This window comes from Myotis lucifugus, unplaced genomic scaffold (genome assembly GCF_000147115.1).
Source record: "Myotis lucifugus unplaced genomic scaffold, Myoluc2.0 scaffold_137, whole genome shotgun sequence".
NCBI classification, from domain to species: Eukaryota; Metazoa; Chordata; class Mammalia; order Chiroptera; family Vespertilionidae; genus Myotis; species Myotis lucifugus.
In genome coordinates, this window is record NW_005871185.1 from 3,354,509 (window position 1) to 3,372,768 (window position 18,260).

General features: G+C 45.5%; 1 protein-coding gene across 1 annotated transcript in view; it reads left to right on the plus strand.

Moving 5' to 3' along the window:
• The window catches only part of SIDT1 (SID1 transmembrane family member 1), a 78,279-nt gene extending 60,052 nt beyond the window's left edge, over nt 1-18,227 (plus strand). Inside the window, exons 12-22 of the mRNA XM_023758708.1 lie at nt 584-648; nt 1,846-1,969; nt 2,163-2,280; nt 4,841-4,977; nt 5,629-5,737; nt 10,739-10,815; nt 11,718-11,764; nt 13,727-13,832; nt 13,918-14,028; nt 15,010-15,123; nt 16,767-18,227. Of these exons, the coding sequence (XP_023614476.1) occupies nt 584-648; nt 1,846-1,969; nt 2,163-2,280; nt 4,841-4,977; nt 5,629-5,737; nt 10,739-10,815; nt 11,718-11,764; nt 13,727-13,832; nt 13,918-14,028; nt 15,010-15,123; nt 16,767-16,829 (1,071 nt within the window). The 3' untranslated portion in view covers nt 16,830-18,227. The remainder of the gene's footprint in view (nt 1-583; nt 649-1,845; nt 1,970-2,162; nt 2,281-4,840; nt 4,978-5,628; nt 5,738-10,738; nt 10,816-11,717; nt 11,765-13,726; nt 13,833-13,917; nt 14,029-15,009; nt 15,124-16,766) is intronic.
• Nucleotides 18,228-18,260: the final 33 nt, after the last annotated feature.

Below are 18,260 nucleotides of genomic sequence, written 5' to 3' on the forward strand. Positions count from 1 at the left end.
TGAGAACAAGTACTTTATGAGGTCTGAATGCCACAATTTATAAACTAAATATTCTCTGAATACTTTGGGGCCCTGTCAGAAGACATATCTATACTGTGGTCTGGGAAGATTCTTGATGATAGAGACGGTGATAAATATGGAAAACTGAACACCATATCCTTGTGTCTACCTGCACTGTGGTTATTTTCAGAGGATGGGACAGCTTCATTGTTCTCCCAGCATTCACCTAGAAAATAGGACATATCATGGCAGTCCTAATAGGCATGTCCCAATGTTAGCATCCTTTGATACTCCTTTTATCATGAGAACAAAGGAAACAAACTCAGTTGAATTCCACCTTGAGGCCGTGTAATGAGGAAGACAGAACATTTCACTTCAAAGCAAGATGGTAGCATCTAAAGGAAATGTGCCTGTGCTGAGGGGAGGTGGCAGATAGTGACCCAGCCTGAGGAGAAGGAGTGCTGGTTGCACTGTGAGTCCCGGACAGTCTATCACTGTGAGCAGTGCTGCTCTTTGTGATTTCAGGCTTGGCTCAGGGGACCGAGAAAAACTGCATCTCCGCTTCTCGCTCTTGATTTTGCAGGTGGTAAATGTCACTGGAAACCAGGACATCTGTTACTACAACTTCCTCTGTGCTCACCCTTTGGCGTCCTGAGGTAAGCCCACCCCACCGGTTGCCCATGAGGCTTTTAGAAAGGCCTTCCTATGTAATGTTGCGATCTCAGTTTTTAAAAAATACTAAAAACACCTGTGGAAAACTACCCCAGTCATGGATAAAGAGGAATTTAAATCAAGAAGTTGAGGCCAGACATGCTTCTCGCATTCCTGTATGAGGCGTCAGGAAATGTTCCTAAAAATAATCTGCTGAGGCGAGGGCAGGGATGTTTTTGAAAACATCAGGTCCCAGGTTGTGATGACACTTTTCCACGGGCATGAGCTGCAAGTACATTCAATCCGTTAAACAACCTCATGAGGTAGACAGTGTTACTGTCGCCATCCTCCTTTTTAGATGAAGATGCTAGCGCTTAGAAAGGTAAGGACTTGCTGAAGGTCCCTCAGCTGTCAGTGATGTAGGAACTTGAACCACACTTGCTGCCCCTAAGACCATGCTGCAGCCTCCAGAAGTGGAAAGAGCATTAGCCTGGGAGTTGGGAGCCTGGCTTCTAGAACAGGTTTTCTGAATTAAAGCCACTGGTTGTGACCAGCTAACATCCTGATATTCATACCTTCAGAGCTGAGTGTTGACACAACACGGATCCATCTATGAGAATTCCCTCTCACACTGTAGCTGAAACACTTGCCCAAACTGCCCATCTTTGGAGCATCTCTCTTTCCCAGGATTCATTCCATGCCAGTGCCCATGGGACCAGAGAGAATTGGAAGCATAATAGGGAAGCATAGTCCTAGCTGGATTTGGCTCAGTGGATAGAGCATTGGCTTGCAGACCAAAGGGTCCCAGGTTCGATGCCAGTCAAGGGTACATGCCTGGGTCGCAGGCTCGATCCCCACCGGGGGAGCGTGCAGTAGGCAGCCAATTCATGATCTCTCTCATCGATGATGTTTCTATCTCTTTCCCTTTCCCTTTCTGAAATCAATAAAAATATATTTTAAAAAAATAGGGAAGCATAGTGGGCACCCCTGAGAGCAAGCAGCCACATTTTACAGGCCTGGCATCCTAAAATGAAAGGTTAAAGATGATCTCTGATGATTTTCCAATCCTGGAATCTTATGAAAAGGTTAGTGGTGGAAAACGCGAATGCTGAGTTCCCTCGCTAATTCGTGCATTCATTCTCTATATCTCTCTGACTGCCTGACTCTCTCATGGTTTCTCTCTCATCCCTTTAGTGCCTTCAATAACATTCTCAGTAACCTGGGGCACGTGCTCCTGGGCTTCCTCTTCCTGCTGATAGTCTTGCGCCGGGACATTCTCCATCGAAGAGCCCTGGATGCCAAGGACATCTTTGCCAAGGTGAGCAGAGGGTGGGTGAATCACAAGTGGGAACTACAAGGGTTATGATTCCAAACCGGATCTACAAAGGGGAAGAACATCTTATGGGTGGTGATGATGGTTTACGATGCTTGAGGCCAGGCTTGGGCTTTCAGATTCTGTGCTATGTCACTCACTGGTATCTTTCTGTTGACCACGCTTTCTCCTTTTCCAGGAGTATGGGATTCCCAAACACTTCGGTCTCTTCTATGCTATGGGCATCGCATTGATGATGGAAGGAGTGCTCAGTGCTTGTTACCACATCTGCCCTAATTACTCCAACTTCCAATTTGGTAATTAGAATTTACATCAACTACATGGATTTGAGTTATAGGAGTCTTATCCTGGGACCTTCCCAAAAATGCCAAAGTCATACCTGCAAGAATTAAACACCATTTCACACGAGCTAAAGCCCGAGGGCAACTTACTACAGGGCATGGTTTCTACACATTTTCTCTCTGATCATGTTTTAGACTAGAAAATTCCTAAGACTGAATGTTGATCTCATGGCCATATCTGCAGGTGAGCTGTGGGCTAATCATTAGGCAGCAAGTCAGGTAGAACTCACCAACTAGTGTCTAGAAAGGTCCTTTAGTGTAACTTGGCCTAATTTAGCAGTTAGATTGCTTTGGGATGGATGTAATAGAAAAACCAATTAAAATCGAATGAAATAATAAGGACATTTATCAGCTCAGCTCACCACCTGAAACTCCAGAGGCGGAAAGGGCTAGTAGCTATGGTTCCACTTCTCACCTGTTGCTTTTATTCTCAGGCTGTCAGGGAACTTAGGATGGCATATATAGTTACAGCTGATTCTGGCTTCCTGTCTCCACACCACAATGTTTGGAGGACACAGCTTAAGGAGCCTTCATTTAAGAGCATGGAAACTTCTTTTCTAAAAGCCCCCCAGATAACATTCCCCCACAGCTCAATAGCTTAAACAGTCATGAGCTCATTCCAGAATCATTCCCTATGTGCTAGTTAGCTCAGACTTGGGTTGCTACACTAATCACAGTGGCAAAGAAGGTGAGATTACCTTTAGATCAATGGGACCTATCCCTGGAACCAGGGATGGGGTTAGCCTTCTTAAAGCAAATTGGCTTGACAGATATGCATTTCTGAATTGAAAGCAAGGCTAAGAAGTCTGAGTTAGCACTGAGCTGCTGTCAGGAAGCAGGAGGGAAGAGCTGATGCTGGTGGTAGGCAATTAACAATGTCCTCTGTACTCAAGAAGAAAGGTTTTTAAAACAGTCATTTTTATGTTTGTGCTCTAGCCTCTGGCTATTAACTTAGGACACCACAGAAATTCTCTGTCTTATTTTATTTTATTTATTTATTTTTGCTTAATCCTCACCCAAGGATATCCTTCCCAATGATTTTTAGAGGGAGTGGAAGGGAGCGGGGAGAGAGAAAGGAAGAGAAACATTGATGTGAGAGAGACACATCAATTGGTTGCTTCCTGCACACGCCCCAACTCAGGCCAGGATCGGGCCTGCAACACAGGTACATGCCCTTGACCAGGAATCCAACCCGGATCTTTCAGTCCAAGGTCCAAAGCTCTAACCACTGAGCAACTGGCCAGGGCTCTCGGTCACATTTTAATTTTTTAAAATTAGAAAACATTTTTAAGAGGGAAAACTATAGAAAACAATATCATTCACCACTCAGAATGAACAAATGCCAATATTTAAAAATATTTGACTTAAATCTACTTTTTAAGAAATAAAATATTGTGTAAAGTTCTTGTTTGAACTACTTTCCAAATTTATTGCCCTCTTTCCTTCCCCAGAGGCAACAACCATGATTAATTTGGTATTTATTCTTCCAGTTTGTTTTTATAGTTTTACTACATTTGTAGTAAATTGATATTAATTTACTACACTCTGTTCTGTAACCTTCTTATTTCATCCAATAATATGTTTTCAAGATTTATCAATATTGAATCAAGGACAGCTAGTTCATTCATTTTTTTTAAGGATTGTCATATTCTGTACTAAAAATATACCACATTTATCAATTCCTCCATTGAACAACCTTCAGATGTTACCAACATTTTGCTGTTACAGATAGTGCTGCAATGAACATCCTTCTGTTCAGCTCTGTGTATATGTGAAAGAGGTTCTCTGGGGTACCTAAAAGTAGTATTTAGGGGTCACCTGCAATGGAAGATGGGCATCTTCCATTTTACCAAAAGCTGACAGGTTTCTCTCCAGAGCATTAATTCCCACTCCTGCTAGCTGTGGGAGAGTTCCCATTTCCCATATCATCACTGGCGTGTGTTATTGTCAGGTATTTAAATCCTTATTAGATTGTTTAGTAACATGGAATATTGTATTGTTGTTTTCACTTGCATTTCCATAACTCTCATGCAGCTAAGCCACATATAATTTCTAGCTGATGGGAAATCCCTAGCCTATAAAGCTATGCAGGAGCAGCCATCAGTGTGGTTATGTTTCTGGATGCTGAGAAGGGCCTCCTACACTCACCTAAGATTCATTTTCTTGTCACACTGCCTTAATTGTCACCACTAGGGCTTTTTCTGTTATTGTTGTCGAACACCAGCGTTTAAACACAAACACCCCTGCGAGTGGGAATAGTCAATTATTTGTCATATCATCAGGTAAGTTTCTTCTGTGAACTAAGAACAGCTTTCTTTGGAGGGATTCAGAAGTGGAGTATGTAGGGGTTGCCTAGAGAACATGCTTGCAAGGCAGGCATATTGGAGGTCTCCACACAGTCTAAGGGCAATGGATACCCCAAGGGCTGAAGGGAGGGGGTTTTCCGAAGCTGAGGAGAAATCTGTCTGTTGCCTACTGGATCCTGATGGCCTCTGCTCCTCCTCTGCACCTGCAGACACCTCCTTCATGTACATGATCGCTGGCCTCTGCATGTTGAAGCTCTACCAGACCCGCCACCCAGACATCAACGCCAGCGCCTATGCCGCCTACGCCTCCTTCGCCTTGGTCATCACACTCACGGTGCTCGGAGTGGTGCGTCCCTCCCCATAACTTCAGCCTCCCTTTCAGAACGAACCCTCTTGGAAGGTTTTTTGTTGTTTGTTTGTTTGGGGGAGCTCAGGTGAACAGAATTGAATTAATCATAATCCTTGGTTCATGACACTCTCATCGTTGATCCATTCGTGGCATTTTATTTACTTATTCGGCTAGTTATTTTTTATAATGTGATTGGCACCTGTAAAACTACCCCTGAAGAGTTTTAATCTAAAGCTGGGACTTCATTCGCGTGAGACTGAAGTAGGGATGTACAAGACTGGAGAGACTGACTTCAGAGATTATAAACCACTTTCTAAACATGCATGGACAAGTGTTACCTGTCTGCAGCTATTTGAAGAGCAGTAGTCCTCAACTTTAAACTTCTCACCCCTTCACCACTGCTGTTCAGCTGCCTCTCCCCTTTCCATTTTTATTTGGCCAGGTAGCCATTCTGTTTCCTGCCCTGGGTGTAGTAAGACCCCTGTGAGGTCAGTGAAGGGGATGAGGTGGAGTGTGGCAGGGAGGCGAGGGGGACAAAGTCATGCACAGCTTGGTTTTTGACTCCTTATGCCGATTTGAGAGGGAGCTGATCTTAGAAGTTCTCTGGGGAAAACCGCAGATGAAGGCAACTTCCATCTTTTCTTCTAGGTGTTTGGAAAAAATGACGTCTGGTTCTGGGTCATCTTCTCTGCGATCCATATACTGGCCTCTCTGGCCCTCAGCACCCAGATCTACTACATGGGTCGTTTCAAGATAGGTGAGTCACCTTTTACGTAATACTAAGCACACTGAGGAAACACTGTTCTCACTGATCCTAAACAGATGTCTTACCAGCCATCGTGAATACATGCTCTGAATTCTATATTGTGTTTCATAGCATACATTCTCTCCAAAACTTCCTCTCCTTCACTGGATTGCAGTAAACTACTATCACTAAGACTTGTCACCTGAGAAACTACGCTCACCACACCTGAGAGCTGAGGCATCCCCAAAAGCTTTGCAATCCACCAAACTTTGAAAGTGCATTTGCAGAACAGCATGATTACCATACCACTAATTCTACCTGGGGGATGTTTTTTTGTTTGTTTGTTTTGTGGCATTTAAAAGGGCCATTTCTTTAACCATGATAAATGGTTATCAAGAATAAATTATATATTCTTTTCAAGTTCTGGGACTGGACATTTGAGACCAACTTGCCAATGTTAGCTGCAGGATCCCTCCTGGACTCCCTCTGACCATGTGAACATTGAACATTGGCACCTGTAAAACTACCCCTGAAGAGACTGACTTCAGAGATTAGAAACCACTTTCTAAACATGCATGGACAAGTGTTACCCACAGATATCAGCTCTGGCCTGCTGTTGGTCAGTCATCACACGTGGGAGCAGGTTCAAGTCATCTTGGAGCATTTAAATTTCACCTGCCATTTTGAGGTCCATGAAGTCAGACAAATATTCTTTGGTCTATGTCAAGAAAAAATTATATATATATAAACATAGGCCCACTCCTCATATTTGCAGAGCCCAAGGAAAGATTGCAAATAAAAGCTCATATGCCATACATATAAATTTTAAAGGTATAAAGCAGACTTAAAAAAACTATTAAATTCATGGAAGAAAAGGAAGACAAGAAAGATGCCAACAAACTGATAAATAGAATATGCCTTCATTATAACCTGGATGCTCCAGGTTCTAATTTAGAATTTGCGGTTCCTCAGAACATAGCTCTCCTGTAGAGCTGGTCCCCAGCCCCTGCCTTTTTCTTCCCACCTCTGTCTCTGTCCTACATCTTAAGGGGTCTCACAGGTGTGCATGTGGACACCCTTGTTCTACATCCAAATGGCCACTCCTTACCCCTGGAAGTACATGCTCCAATGGTGCCATCCCCGCCCCCGCCCCCCCTGAAGATAGACCCGGGAACGGGGCTATGCAGACTCTGAGATCAGGGTCAAAGCCATCTGGGCAGGGAATCCTAGGGTCCAGAAATTCAGAATGTGGCCTTGGAGGGGAAGGAGGAGTCCCCTTGCCCTGCAGACTCCTCACTCAGTGAGGAATGAGGGCCTCTGAAATACAAGACCCCTCTTGCCAAGTGATTCTACGTAAGCAAGTGGCTTGTTTATGAGGAGTAGACCTAATAAGACATTGTCTTATTTTGGCAGTTTAGGCTTCCCTTTTGGCATGGCCGGTAGGTTTTCCCTTGGCACTGACATGCTTGTGCCTCCAGCTCCCCAGGGAAGCATCTTTAGCTGGTTGTGTAGAGCGTTTGGTTTGGTGCACTGGTCACTTCCCATCCCCCAGACTCAAAGGTGAGTTAAGTCATACAAAGTCAACTTGCAAACGGAAAATAAGCTGGAGCTTCTGGGTTCTCTCAGAATTGGGAAAATAAAGTTGAGTGCAGACACAGTAGTCCCCCGCACCCCTCATTCACGGGGAATATGTTCCAAGTCCCCCAGTGGATGCTTGAAACTGTGGATAATACCAAACCCTATAAATACTATGTTTTTTCCCTATGCATGCATAACTATGATAAAGTTTAATTCCTAAATTAGGCATGACAAGAAATCAACAATAATAACTAATAAGAAAATAGAACACTTATAACAATTACTGTAACAAAGGTTATGTGAATGTGGTCTCTCAAAGTATCTTATTGTGCTCACCTTTTCACGTCAAGAAGGTGCTTTGCGGCTTCTCTTTGGCATGTCCCAATTGCAGCGTCAATATTCTTGTGCTTTGGGGCCATTATGAAGTAAAATAAGGGCGACTTGAACACAAGCACCAAAACACCCAGACAGCCCATCCAATGACCAAGACGCCACTGAGTGACTGGCAGGCGGTGGGTGTACAGCGTGCAGACGTGGAGTCACGTCCCGGCAAATTCCTGGGACTCACAGACTTCACCACGCTGCTCGGAACAGTGCGCAATTTAAAACTTATGGACTGTTTACTTCTGGAATTTTCAATTTAATATTTTCAGACCCCGGCCCAGCCAGGTAGCTTTGTTGGTTAGAGCATCGTCCTGATACACCAAGCTTTCAGGTTCGATCCCCAGGCAGGGCACGTAGAGAAGCAACCACTGGATACATGAATAAGTGGAACACAAACTGATCTCTCTCTCTCTCTCTCTCTCTCTCTCTCTCTCTCTCTCTCTTTAAAAAAAAATACAAATTTTAAAAAATGTTATTTTCAGACCCCGGTTGACTGCAGGTACCTGAAACTGTGGAAAGCAAAGCCACGAATAAGCAGGACCTACTCATGTGTAATGATGACCATTAACACATAGAGGAGTCTTGAATATATTCATACCACATTTATACCACTTATACCCCATAAGTTTTGCAATGCTGAATTAGTTATCTTTATAAAAAGAAGAAAGTTAATGCATTATGGCCAGGTAACATATACCTGCCAGGGTCTCAACAGAAAAAAGCTGTCACACACAGATTGAGGAGGATTTGCTCACAGAGGGACCATGCAAAGGACAAGGGCGGGTAGAGAAGAATGGGAGGGGTAGCAGGGCACCCTGGGCTGGCAGCTGAGAAGCTTTGCCTCTCCATGAGCCCCAACGGACAGGCAGGACACGGTTACCGAGACGTGCAAAGGGAGCATGGTGGGGAGGCAGCCACTCTGAAAAGAGCAGTGACCTTTGGTTGACAGACACAGGGAGGGCGCCAGGAAGGTAAACACCCTGAGGTCGCTCTCCTTCCTCTGCTCCTCCCGTCTCCTGCCGGGGTCTCCCATTGTCCAAACCCAGGCAGGGCCAGGAAACCCACCGATGTCCAGTCAGCCTCCAGGCGGCGCAGGGCAGGGCCGGGCGTGGAAAGCAGGTCTGAAAGGGCAGACAGAGAGAGCCAGTGTGCAGCTTAATGGAATATCTTCAATTTCCTCACCCAGGAGTCATCCCCAAGTGGTGATAGACTTACTAGAGTCAAAAAGAAAACTCTCTATTTCATTGTGACAATTGCTTCTGGATTTAGTCCAAAGGCAGGAAGTTGAGTTAGTGGACAGAGGCACCTCTCTGCCCATTTCATAAGCGACCTTTGCTTTCTCAAGTCACAAGCTTCTTTCTCTGTGGCCCTGGGGCCACACGTGAAAATAAACATGGACACAGGAAAGGCAACAGGAGTGAGGCAGAGCATTGCATACGTGGGACAGAGAACCGCACAACTGCTTGCCCAGGTTGCTCACCTGCTGCCAGGACCCCAGAAAAGGACCCCTGGGAGTGCTCATGATCAGGGTGGGTTATAAACTGGAAGCGGGACACAAAAGGAGACACAGAGAGAAATCGGATTCCCTCCTGGAGAAACAGTACATTTCTGAATGTCTGAGACAGGCAGAAAAATTCTGTGCTTTATGATGAGCCAACATTACTGTTCTAATCAGAAAATAACTTTCAAGTCATCCATTCAGAGAGAAAAAGAAAATAACCAGGAGTTTACCTGTTTGGCTACCTTCTTACAGATCTTTCTCTTTCCCATGTCTTCTCTGCTTTCCACTGACTCAGAGGTGTCTGACACAGGTAATGTCCAGCAGCCCTTCGCAGGGTTCTAGATTGTTTCCTTGACACGTGACCCTCCGGGTTTCCTGCCAGCCCCCAGAACACCTCCCTCCAGGTTGGACAGGGTGGTGGGCGGGGAGCCAGAGAAAGGCTCAGAGGCCAGGATCACTCCCACCCAGCCTGCGCAAGGCTTCTGGGCTATCGCATGGGCATGCCCCGGGCCCCCTTCTTCCCTCTGTGTGGCTAAGAGTATAGTGAAGGCTGGCTACATTGACCCCAGGGGTAGCATTCACAAGAGAGCAGGATCCACCCGCACGGGATGCTTGCCCAGCTTGCATGTGGTGTCTACAGTGTGGACAGCTCAGAGGAAGACAGCCCGTCTGGGATCCCGTCTCTGTTCCCGTAGCAGCTATAGCACGCACCCTCACAGTTTCCTTCTGGAGGATTGCATTTTAAAAAAATCTTTCCTGTCTTTTTCTTCCCATCTTCACTACATTCCTTTGATTATTGTTCCAGGACAGGTTTGGGCTTCCTGAACATGCCCAGTAAAACCCAGTATCCCTTGGTTCAATGCTTACTGACTCATATCCACTTTGAGAAATACAGATTAGAACTTTTACAAGCTAAGCTTCCCCATCCTCTGGAGAGAGCAGGTGCTTTTAAGGTGGGCCCCGCAACCTCTCTGCTATAAAAGAAACACCACTGGAGGAAACTGTAAACCAGCGGTTCTCAACCTGTGGGTCGCGACCCCTTTGGCAGTCGAAAGACCCTTTCACAGGGGTCGCCTAAGACCATCCTGCATATCAGATATTTACATTACGATTCATAACAGTAGTAACATTACAGTTATGAAGTAGCAACGAAAATAATTTTATGGTTGGGTCACAACATGAGGAACTGTGTTTAAAGGGCCAGAAGGTTGAGAACCACTGCTGTAAATGAAGGGAAACTTAGCTGGAAGAGACCCTAAACGAGTTGGCTGGCCACCCAAATTCCTTGTGATTGCCGGTTACGCGTGTCCATCTTTCTTGCCCTCCTGCAGTATCACCCAGGGGTGTGGCTCACCCTCCATGAGAGCACAGATGGGGAGGTGAGGGTGCCATTTTTAAAGCAAACATGGGTTGTGCACCTATTAGCTGCAAAGCACCATTTTTATGAGGTGAAGACGACATCATCCTGACCCCAAAAGCTCGGGTCCTGTGGGAGTGTTTTGTATTGTCTCTGACCAAGGCTTCTTACCACGCGATTGTGTCCCGGGCAGATCTGGGGATTTTCCGAAGGGCTGCTATGGTGCTCTACACGGACTTCATCCATCAGTGCAGCCGGCCTCTGTACATGGTATGTGTGTGCTCCCGCACCCCTTGGCTTTCTCCCAGAGAGTGGGGGAACAGCAGGAGGGCAGGCTCAGGACAGCCACTCAGCCTCCCCAATCCAGAAGGCCAGATGGTCCAGGTGGCTGAGGTCCATCAGGGGCAAGAAGCCTGCTGTTTATTCTTCTTGTTCATAAGAAACAAGCTGGGATGGTCCCGCATTTGTACATGAAAGATTGCTAGTATAGAAAGAAAAAATATATATGCGGGTGTGTACAGAACTATTAAACAGTGATCACTGCTGTGGGGCGTCCCTGTAAATAACCCTCCAAGGAGGTAAGATGATTTCCCTTGAGTAAGTGAAAGGGGCGCTATTAACAACCGCACCAGGACAGCAGGCATAAGCCAGACCGTCTCAAGCAAACTGGGACCTATGGCCATTCCAGTAACTTTCCTTAGGAACTTACACTGCCCCCATTATACATTTGTTTGATTTTTATGCATTGTTTTTTGTACAATGAGCAAGGATATTTTTTCAAAATTGTGGATCTTGCTTAGTGGTTGAAACACAACTTTTTTAAATTCTCCATTCTAGTTTTCGGTATATTATACATTTCTACACTGAGCACAGGAATCAGGGCCCTGGTCATAGCGATGTCTCGGCTCACTGGCAGTGACCTTGGGAAAGCTACACACGCCCTCTGAACCACTGCCCCCACCTTGGCAGGTGCTCAGGGAACCCCGTGTGCCCTGCCAAATAGCATCACTGGTCTCTGGTCCCTTAGCACCTGCTAATGGTTTACAATCAGGATTTTTACAAAGAGGAATGTGGGGACCCCTTAGCCCACTACAGCTTGTCAGGACCTGTGGGCACTAAAAATTGAGGGGGCTGAGGCTGAGGGGTTTTCAGTGTTTTCTCTCCTTTTTCAGGACAGAATGGTGTTGCTCGTCGTGGGGAATCTGATTAACTGGTCCTTGTAAGTAATCTTAGGAAGACACCTTTTTCCTCTTTATTAACGTCTCTAACACTGCGGTTTAGCTTTCCTTGGTTGTCATTTTTATAAACAAACCTGAAATTAAGGAGACCATAGGATTGAGCTTGTCCTAGAGACTTGAGAGAAAGGCATTTTTCTCCTGCAAAGAATGCACTAAGAAGCTCTTGTGTACCAATAGTAGCCCCTCTTAAAGCGTTGAGTTCAAAGCATTGAGTTCATTTGCTCAACAAGACAAACATCGAATTAGTGGATAGATTAGATAGATGATTGATAGATAGATAGATAGATAGATAGATAGATAGATAGATTGATAGATGATAGATATTATGTCTGTAGTTGCAAAAATGCAATGTAGCTTTAAATATTTTTGAAGAACTTTCCATAAAGGCTACCCAGCCATTTGTCTTAGAGTGTGTGTGTGTGTGTGTGTGTGTGTGTGTGCACACGCGCGTGAGTGTGTGTAAAAGTCTCTTTCCTAGTTATTGTTTCTCCCCCTAGGTCTCGTTCTTCCTACTCTACCTACATCATTCTTCCTCTTCTTTCTCTCGTTATTGGCCCTTTTTCCTGCAAATAGCCTCAAAATAGAACAGTACAATAGACATATATTTTTGCTAGCTGTATCTATTTTATGCAACCTATTTTCAACTAAAAGATGGGAATGAGTCTGGCTGGGTGGCTTAGGTGGTTTGGACTCTCATCCTGTACACCAGAAAGGCTTGTCAGGGCTCGCAGGAAGGAGGCAACCAGTTGATGTTTCTCTCTCTCTTTCTCTTTCATTTCTCTCTCTCTCATCAATAAAAACATATTCTCAGCCCTAGCCAGTTTTGCTCAGTGGATAGAGCCTCAGCCTGCAGACCAAAGAGTCCTGGGTTCAATTCCAGTCAAGGGCATGTACCTCGGTTGCAGGCTCCCCCCCGGCCCGGGCCCTGGTCAAGGCACATGCAGGAGGCAACCAATCGATGTGTTTCTCTCACATCGATGTTTCTCTCTGTCTTTTCCTCTCTCTCCCACTCTCTCTAAAAATCAATGGAAACGTATCCTCAGGTGAAGATTTAAAAAATATAAGAATGAGTGAGATAATTTATTAATCCCTCAAAGATAAGTAAGTTTAGCTGCTTTTACTAGTAGTTCTTAGCTGATGGGCACCTCTGGGTCAGTGACCTTTGATGGAACGATAACTCTCTACTTCTGTTGCCCTTTAAGACATATAAGAAATGAAAGAGGTATACCTTCAGGGAAGCCAGAATCTCTTCAGGACAATTTGAATCTTATTGGGGCACCATATGCTTCTGGAAGAAACTCCCCACAGTGCTGTCACCAAGGGATGCCCTCGGGATAAGGCTTATGCCTGTGCAGGGCCCCTGCTTTACACGGGGATGAGTCGAGATGGACGATTGTTGGCAGTGGTCACCTGCGGGGCTGTTTGGGGCCACCCGTTTAGGGCAGACCCCGCAGACCTGGTGACTGTAAGATGGGGTAATAAATTTTAGTATTAATTTTAAAGCCATAGACAGCTATCCCAAGTTGGTCATGTGTTTCAAGCCAATTATTGGGATAATTCTACTTCTAGTACTGTAAGCTAGTCTAATGAAGTAATCTTCAGTGCAAAAGCAAGCACAGTATGTCTGGAGGTGTTCGTTCATTCATTCATTGTGTTGTTCTTTATAATAGTGAGAAACTGAAGGGCGAAGGGAAAACCCTTCGTTGCAACCAGAGAGGAAAGGCAATTCTTTATGGTGCATCCACTTATGGGAAAATTACGATCGATCGTTAAAAACGAATGTGCTGAAGGAAATGCAATCTGTTAAAAGTTACTTATAATATGTTAAAGAGGTTTTTTTTAATTCCCCTCCTTGCAAAAATGGGAGTGGGGAAGTGAAAAAAGTCAATAATGTCACAAATCCACCTTCGTGGCTGCAAAATAATTCCTCCCCGTGTGCTCAGCGCCCTCTTTGGACTGATCTACCGGCCCAGGGACTTTGCCTCCTACATGTTGGGCATCTTCATCGGTAACCTGCTGCTCTACCTGGCCTTCTACATCATCATGAAGGTAAGCGAGGCGGCTGGGAGCCGCAGCGCCTGGGCCCGCAGCTGGCGGTGCAGGCAGCCCCGCAGCCTCTGCCTCTCGCCCGCAGCTCCGCAGCTCCGAGAAGGTCCTCCCCATCCCGCTCTTCTGCATCGTGGCCACCGCGGTGGTGTGGGCCACCGCCCTGTATTTTTTCTTCCAGAATCTCAGCAGCTGGGAGGTAAGAGAAGTTTTCTTTTCCAAGGTGTGGTCCCTCTCCATCTGCCTTCTGACCATCTTGCTTCCCTCTGTCTATGTGCTAGTTGCTGTTTATCTTTTTGATGTCCTCTCAAACAAAAGCTTTCTCTAAAAACTTCAATATCCACACACAAATGCTCAATGAATGGCACCTTGTCATCACTCTCAGGGTAGCACTCATAGATGTGTAAGTCCTACAGACTCTGCAAGTTTGACCTTCTTTATGTGTTGTGTTACGATCCTATTCCCAATGAGTGTTTAACATGTGTAAAAACCTTGATGAGTGTATCTTCTCCCCCTTTCTCATCATAAGCACCATCCATAGACAAATACCCAGGTGCAGGGATTTATAAGTCCATTTCATAGATTGGAAAGCGGAGGCCTAGGAAATCAGTGATATTTCTGAAGCACAGAACGTGCGAGTCTCCACTCTCCATCTCCACAATCGCCACAATCGATTTTAGAACATTTTATCACTCCATAAAGAAACTCCCCATTTCTCCTGAATTCCTTAGCCCTAGGCAGCCACCAAACTATCTTTTGTCTCTATAGATCGGCCCAATCTGAACACTTCTTAGAAGTGAAATCATATCCTCTGTGGCTTTTGAACCTGACTTTCTTCATGTAGCATAACGTTTCCTAGAGTCACCCAGGGTGTAGCACGTATCCGTACTTCATGTCTTTTTATTGCTGAATAATATTCCATTGTATGGATACGCTACAGTTTATCTAGTCGTTCATCAGTTGATGGACATTTGGGTTGTTTCCACTTTGGGGTTCTTACGAATGATGCTGTTCTGAACATTTGTGTGCAAGTTTTTTTGTGTGTGAACATATGTTTTCTTGGAAGCTAACTTTTTGAGTCGGGCCTCTAGTAGCATTTGTGTAGCTTTCTGGAAGCTCAGCCCTCTGAACAGCTGAACTGTGGGAATGCTCGCCCACATCCAGCCTCACCTTCTTCCAGGGAACCCCAGCTGAGTCCCGGGAGAAGAACCGGGAATGTGTCCTGCTGGATTTCTTTGATGAGCATGACATCTGGCACTTCCTCTCTGCCACTGCCCTGTTTTTCTCATTCTTGGTGAGTTGATACCTTTTTGTTAATTTGTCCTCTCTTTACATCTTGTACTCTGTCTTTTTTTTCTCCTTCCCTCTTTCTTACACCCTCTTTCTTTTTTAAAAAAAAATATATTTTATTGATTTTTTACAGAGAGGAAGGGAGAGAGTTAGAGAGTCAGAAACATCGATGAGAGAGAAACATCTATCAGCCGCCTCCTGCACATCTCCTACTGGGGATGTGCCCACAACCCAAGTACATGCCCTTGACCGGAATCAAACCTGGGACCTTTCAGTCCGCAGGCTGATGCTCTATCCACTGAGCCAAACCAGTTTCAGCAACCCTCTTTCTTTTTTATTCCTTTCTAATTTCCCTTTCCAATTCTGCATTGTAATTTAATGTACAGATTGTTTCATTTTTACATTGTATCTTCTGGTTAGATAGTTATTTTTCTTTATTCTTCAATAGTTTAAGACACAGAGTGACAAAATGATTTTCCTTAAGCTTCACAACATTTGGTTATCAGAACTCACATGCCCAGAATCCCCCAGGCACTGCTTTTGGCATCCACTAAAATTTCGATAGCATTAGGCTATTCCTCCTTATGCTATCCTCACATTCTTCCTTTCAGTCTCAGTAAAGATAAGTCATTTACAAATTCCTGGAGTAGCTCAGGATAGCATCCAGGCCTCTGTTGCCTTCTAACCTATCAGTTCCAAATCTTTCATGTAGTCCCTTCATTTCTTAACCCAAACATCTTCCCAGAAGCCACGCATATTATAACATCCTCAGAAGATAACTTCCGGCATGCTTTCACATTAATTTTGACTTTCATAATTAAAAGCCCAAGGTACCTGCACAGGTTCATGACAAATAGCAGGAGTAGGTCTCCAGGACTCCCAGTACTGCCCACTTTAAGCAGTCTCTGCTGGCCTTATTGCCTCAATAGTGGAGCAGGGCTACCCCCTGGTGGCCAGTTTCAGAAGTTTACTCTGTATACTCACTCTTGCTTAAGGCTTTTATTTTTGAGTCACTTTCATTAGAGAGAGACAGAAATGAAGTGAAGGGTTCGATGTGGAAAGAGTGATGGTGGAGGGGCCTAAAAATGGAGGAGGAGGATACACTTTATGTTTAGTAACACTTTATGCAATAAGACTTCATTTCCTTTAGGCCTTGACCTAAATGGTCCCTTCAAAGTAATGACTTCCTCAGTCACCTCTCAACATGTTTTTACCTCCCGTACCCCATACTTCCATGTTCTTGTCATAGTTTGACTTTTATCCTTAGCATATACTACCATCTGACATACTATACTTAGCACATATTTCTGTCTAACATACTACATATGTTTTACTCATGTATTTGCTTCATGTCTGAAGCCCTCTCTTGAATGTAAGCTCCAGGAGGGTAGGGATTTTTTGCCTCTGTCATTGCAAGTTGTATCTCCAGCACCTAGAATAGCACATGGTAGACCTTGATTAATTAATAAATGAGCTATGTCATTAAAATAAGTGCCTGTTCAGGGCACGGCATTGTAGAAGGCCGCAGAAGACATGAAAACGAGTAAAGGCACATGTTTCAATCTGCATGTGTCTCAGAGAGAAAGTAACGACTCACTGTGGCTGTGACTGCGCATTCATTTCATTTCTCCGTCCCTCTCCTTTCAGGTCTTGTTAACCCTGGATGATGACCTGGATGTGGTTCGGAGGGACCAGATCCCTGTCTTTTGAGCCTCCAGCATTAAGAGAGGAGAGAGGGAGCGATCGATCTTGGTGCTGTTTCATGAAAAAATGCAGGGCCTGCAGCAAAGTAACCACTGCCAAATACTCCACTCCCCCCACCTGTGGAGTCAACTCTGAATATATTCACACAGAGAGGAGAGGAGCGGGGGAGATTCAAACCTGCAAGGGTGGAGGCAGCAGGAAAGCCAGGGCTATGGACAGAGGCAAGCCCTGAAGCGTCAAGAAGCCCCTGTCCCCTTATGTCGCAACTCTGAACTAGACATGGACAACCGCTGCATCAAATCAACTCGCTATCATGGGGCCCCTCCCACCCTCACTTGGGACCCACCAGCAATGGCTGAACGATGCTGCGCCCTTCCCTCCAGCTGCCTCCATGCCCACCAGAAACTTGAGGTGGGCGCCCTTTGCACTTCTGCAATGTCTGCTGCTCTAGCCATCTCAGAGCACCAGCTCCTTGTCCAGGGTCTTGTGCTGATGTTGGCTCCTCAGAGTCTGGCAGAGGAGTAGATAGATGTTTTATCAGCACCCGCTGGGCACCTCCTCAGAAGGACTGCTGTGTGTTTCCCCCAGGTTCCTCACCTCCCTAGAGAGACTCTGGATTGGGCCTGTCACACACTCCTCCTAACAGGTCGCTGGGGCCAGAATTTGGGTGCTTACCTATTCCTGGTGTCTTCATCTCACTGCTGTGTGTTGACCTCAACGCTCAGGCTCTGCCTTCTCCGGAAGGCCCTGTTACCCCACAGACCAGCTCCAAGGTGGAAGGGAAATGAGAGGACTCTTCTAGCAGCAGGAGGAGCAAGAGAAATGACCGGCAGGGCTGAGGCGAGTGACATCAGCATCAAGCAAACATGCCTCGCCTTAAGGACTTGGGCTCCTGGAGAAACCCAGCCACGGCAAAAGGGCATCCTCGTGCCTCCAGTTCACACAGCGCAATTCTGCGCCCACATCACCTTTGCGGAAGAAATGGGTGTTTCACCAGGGACACTGCACTGGGGTCCTGTACACTGACCCAGCCCTGAGCTGTCACTTTCTGCAGATCAGGGCCTGCAGACTTGCCCCCAGAAGCAACTCTCAGGCCGATGCATTTTACTCTAACTCTCTAGTTGCAAAGAGCACAGGACATTAAGGATGGCCTTGGTCACACCTGATTCTCATTGTCTCCCCGTAAGGTGTTGAGAGCTCAGCATCCCACTTCCCTCCCCACTGTCTGGCTGCTCTGCACCTGAGAGTCCTACTTTGACCAGGCTCCTTGTTACCTGAGTGGGATGTAATCAGAAACTACGCACACAGATGTGCACACATGGATATATATCTGCCTGTGAAGTCACCTCTCACCTCTGCTTTCCTGATCATTCATTGGAGAAAAGGATCAGCCATTTAAAAATTTTTAAAAAAACAACTATTATCCTTTCTCTAAAA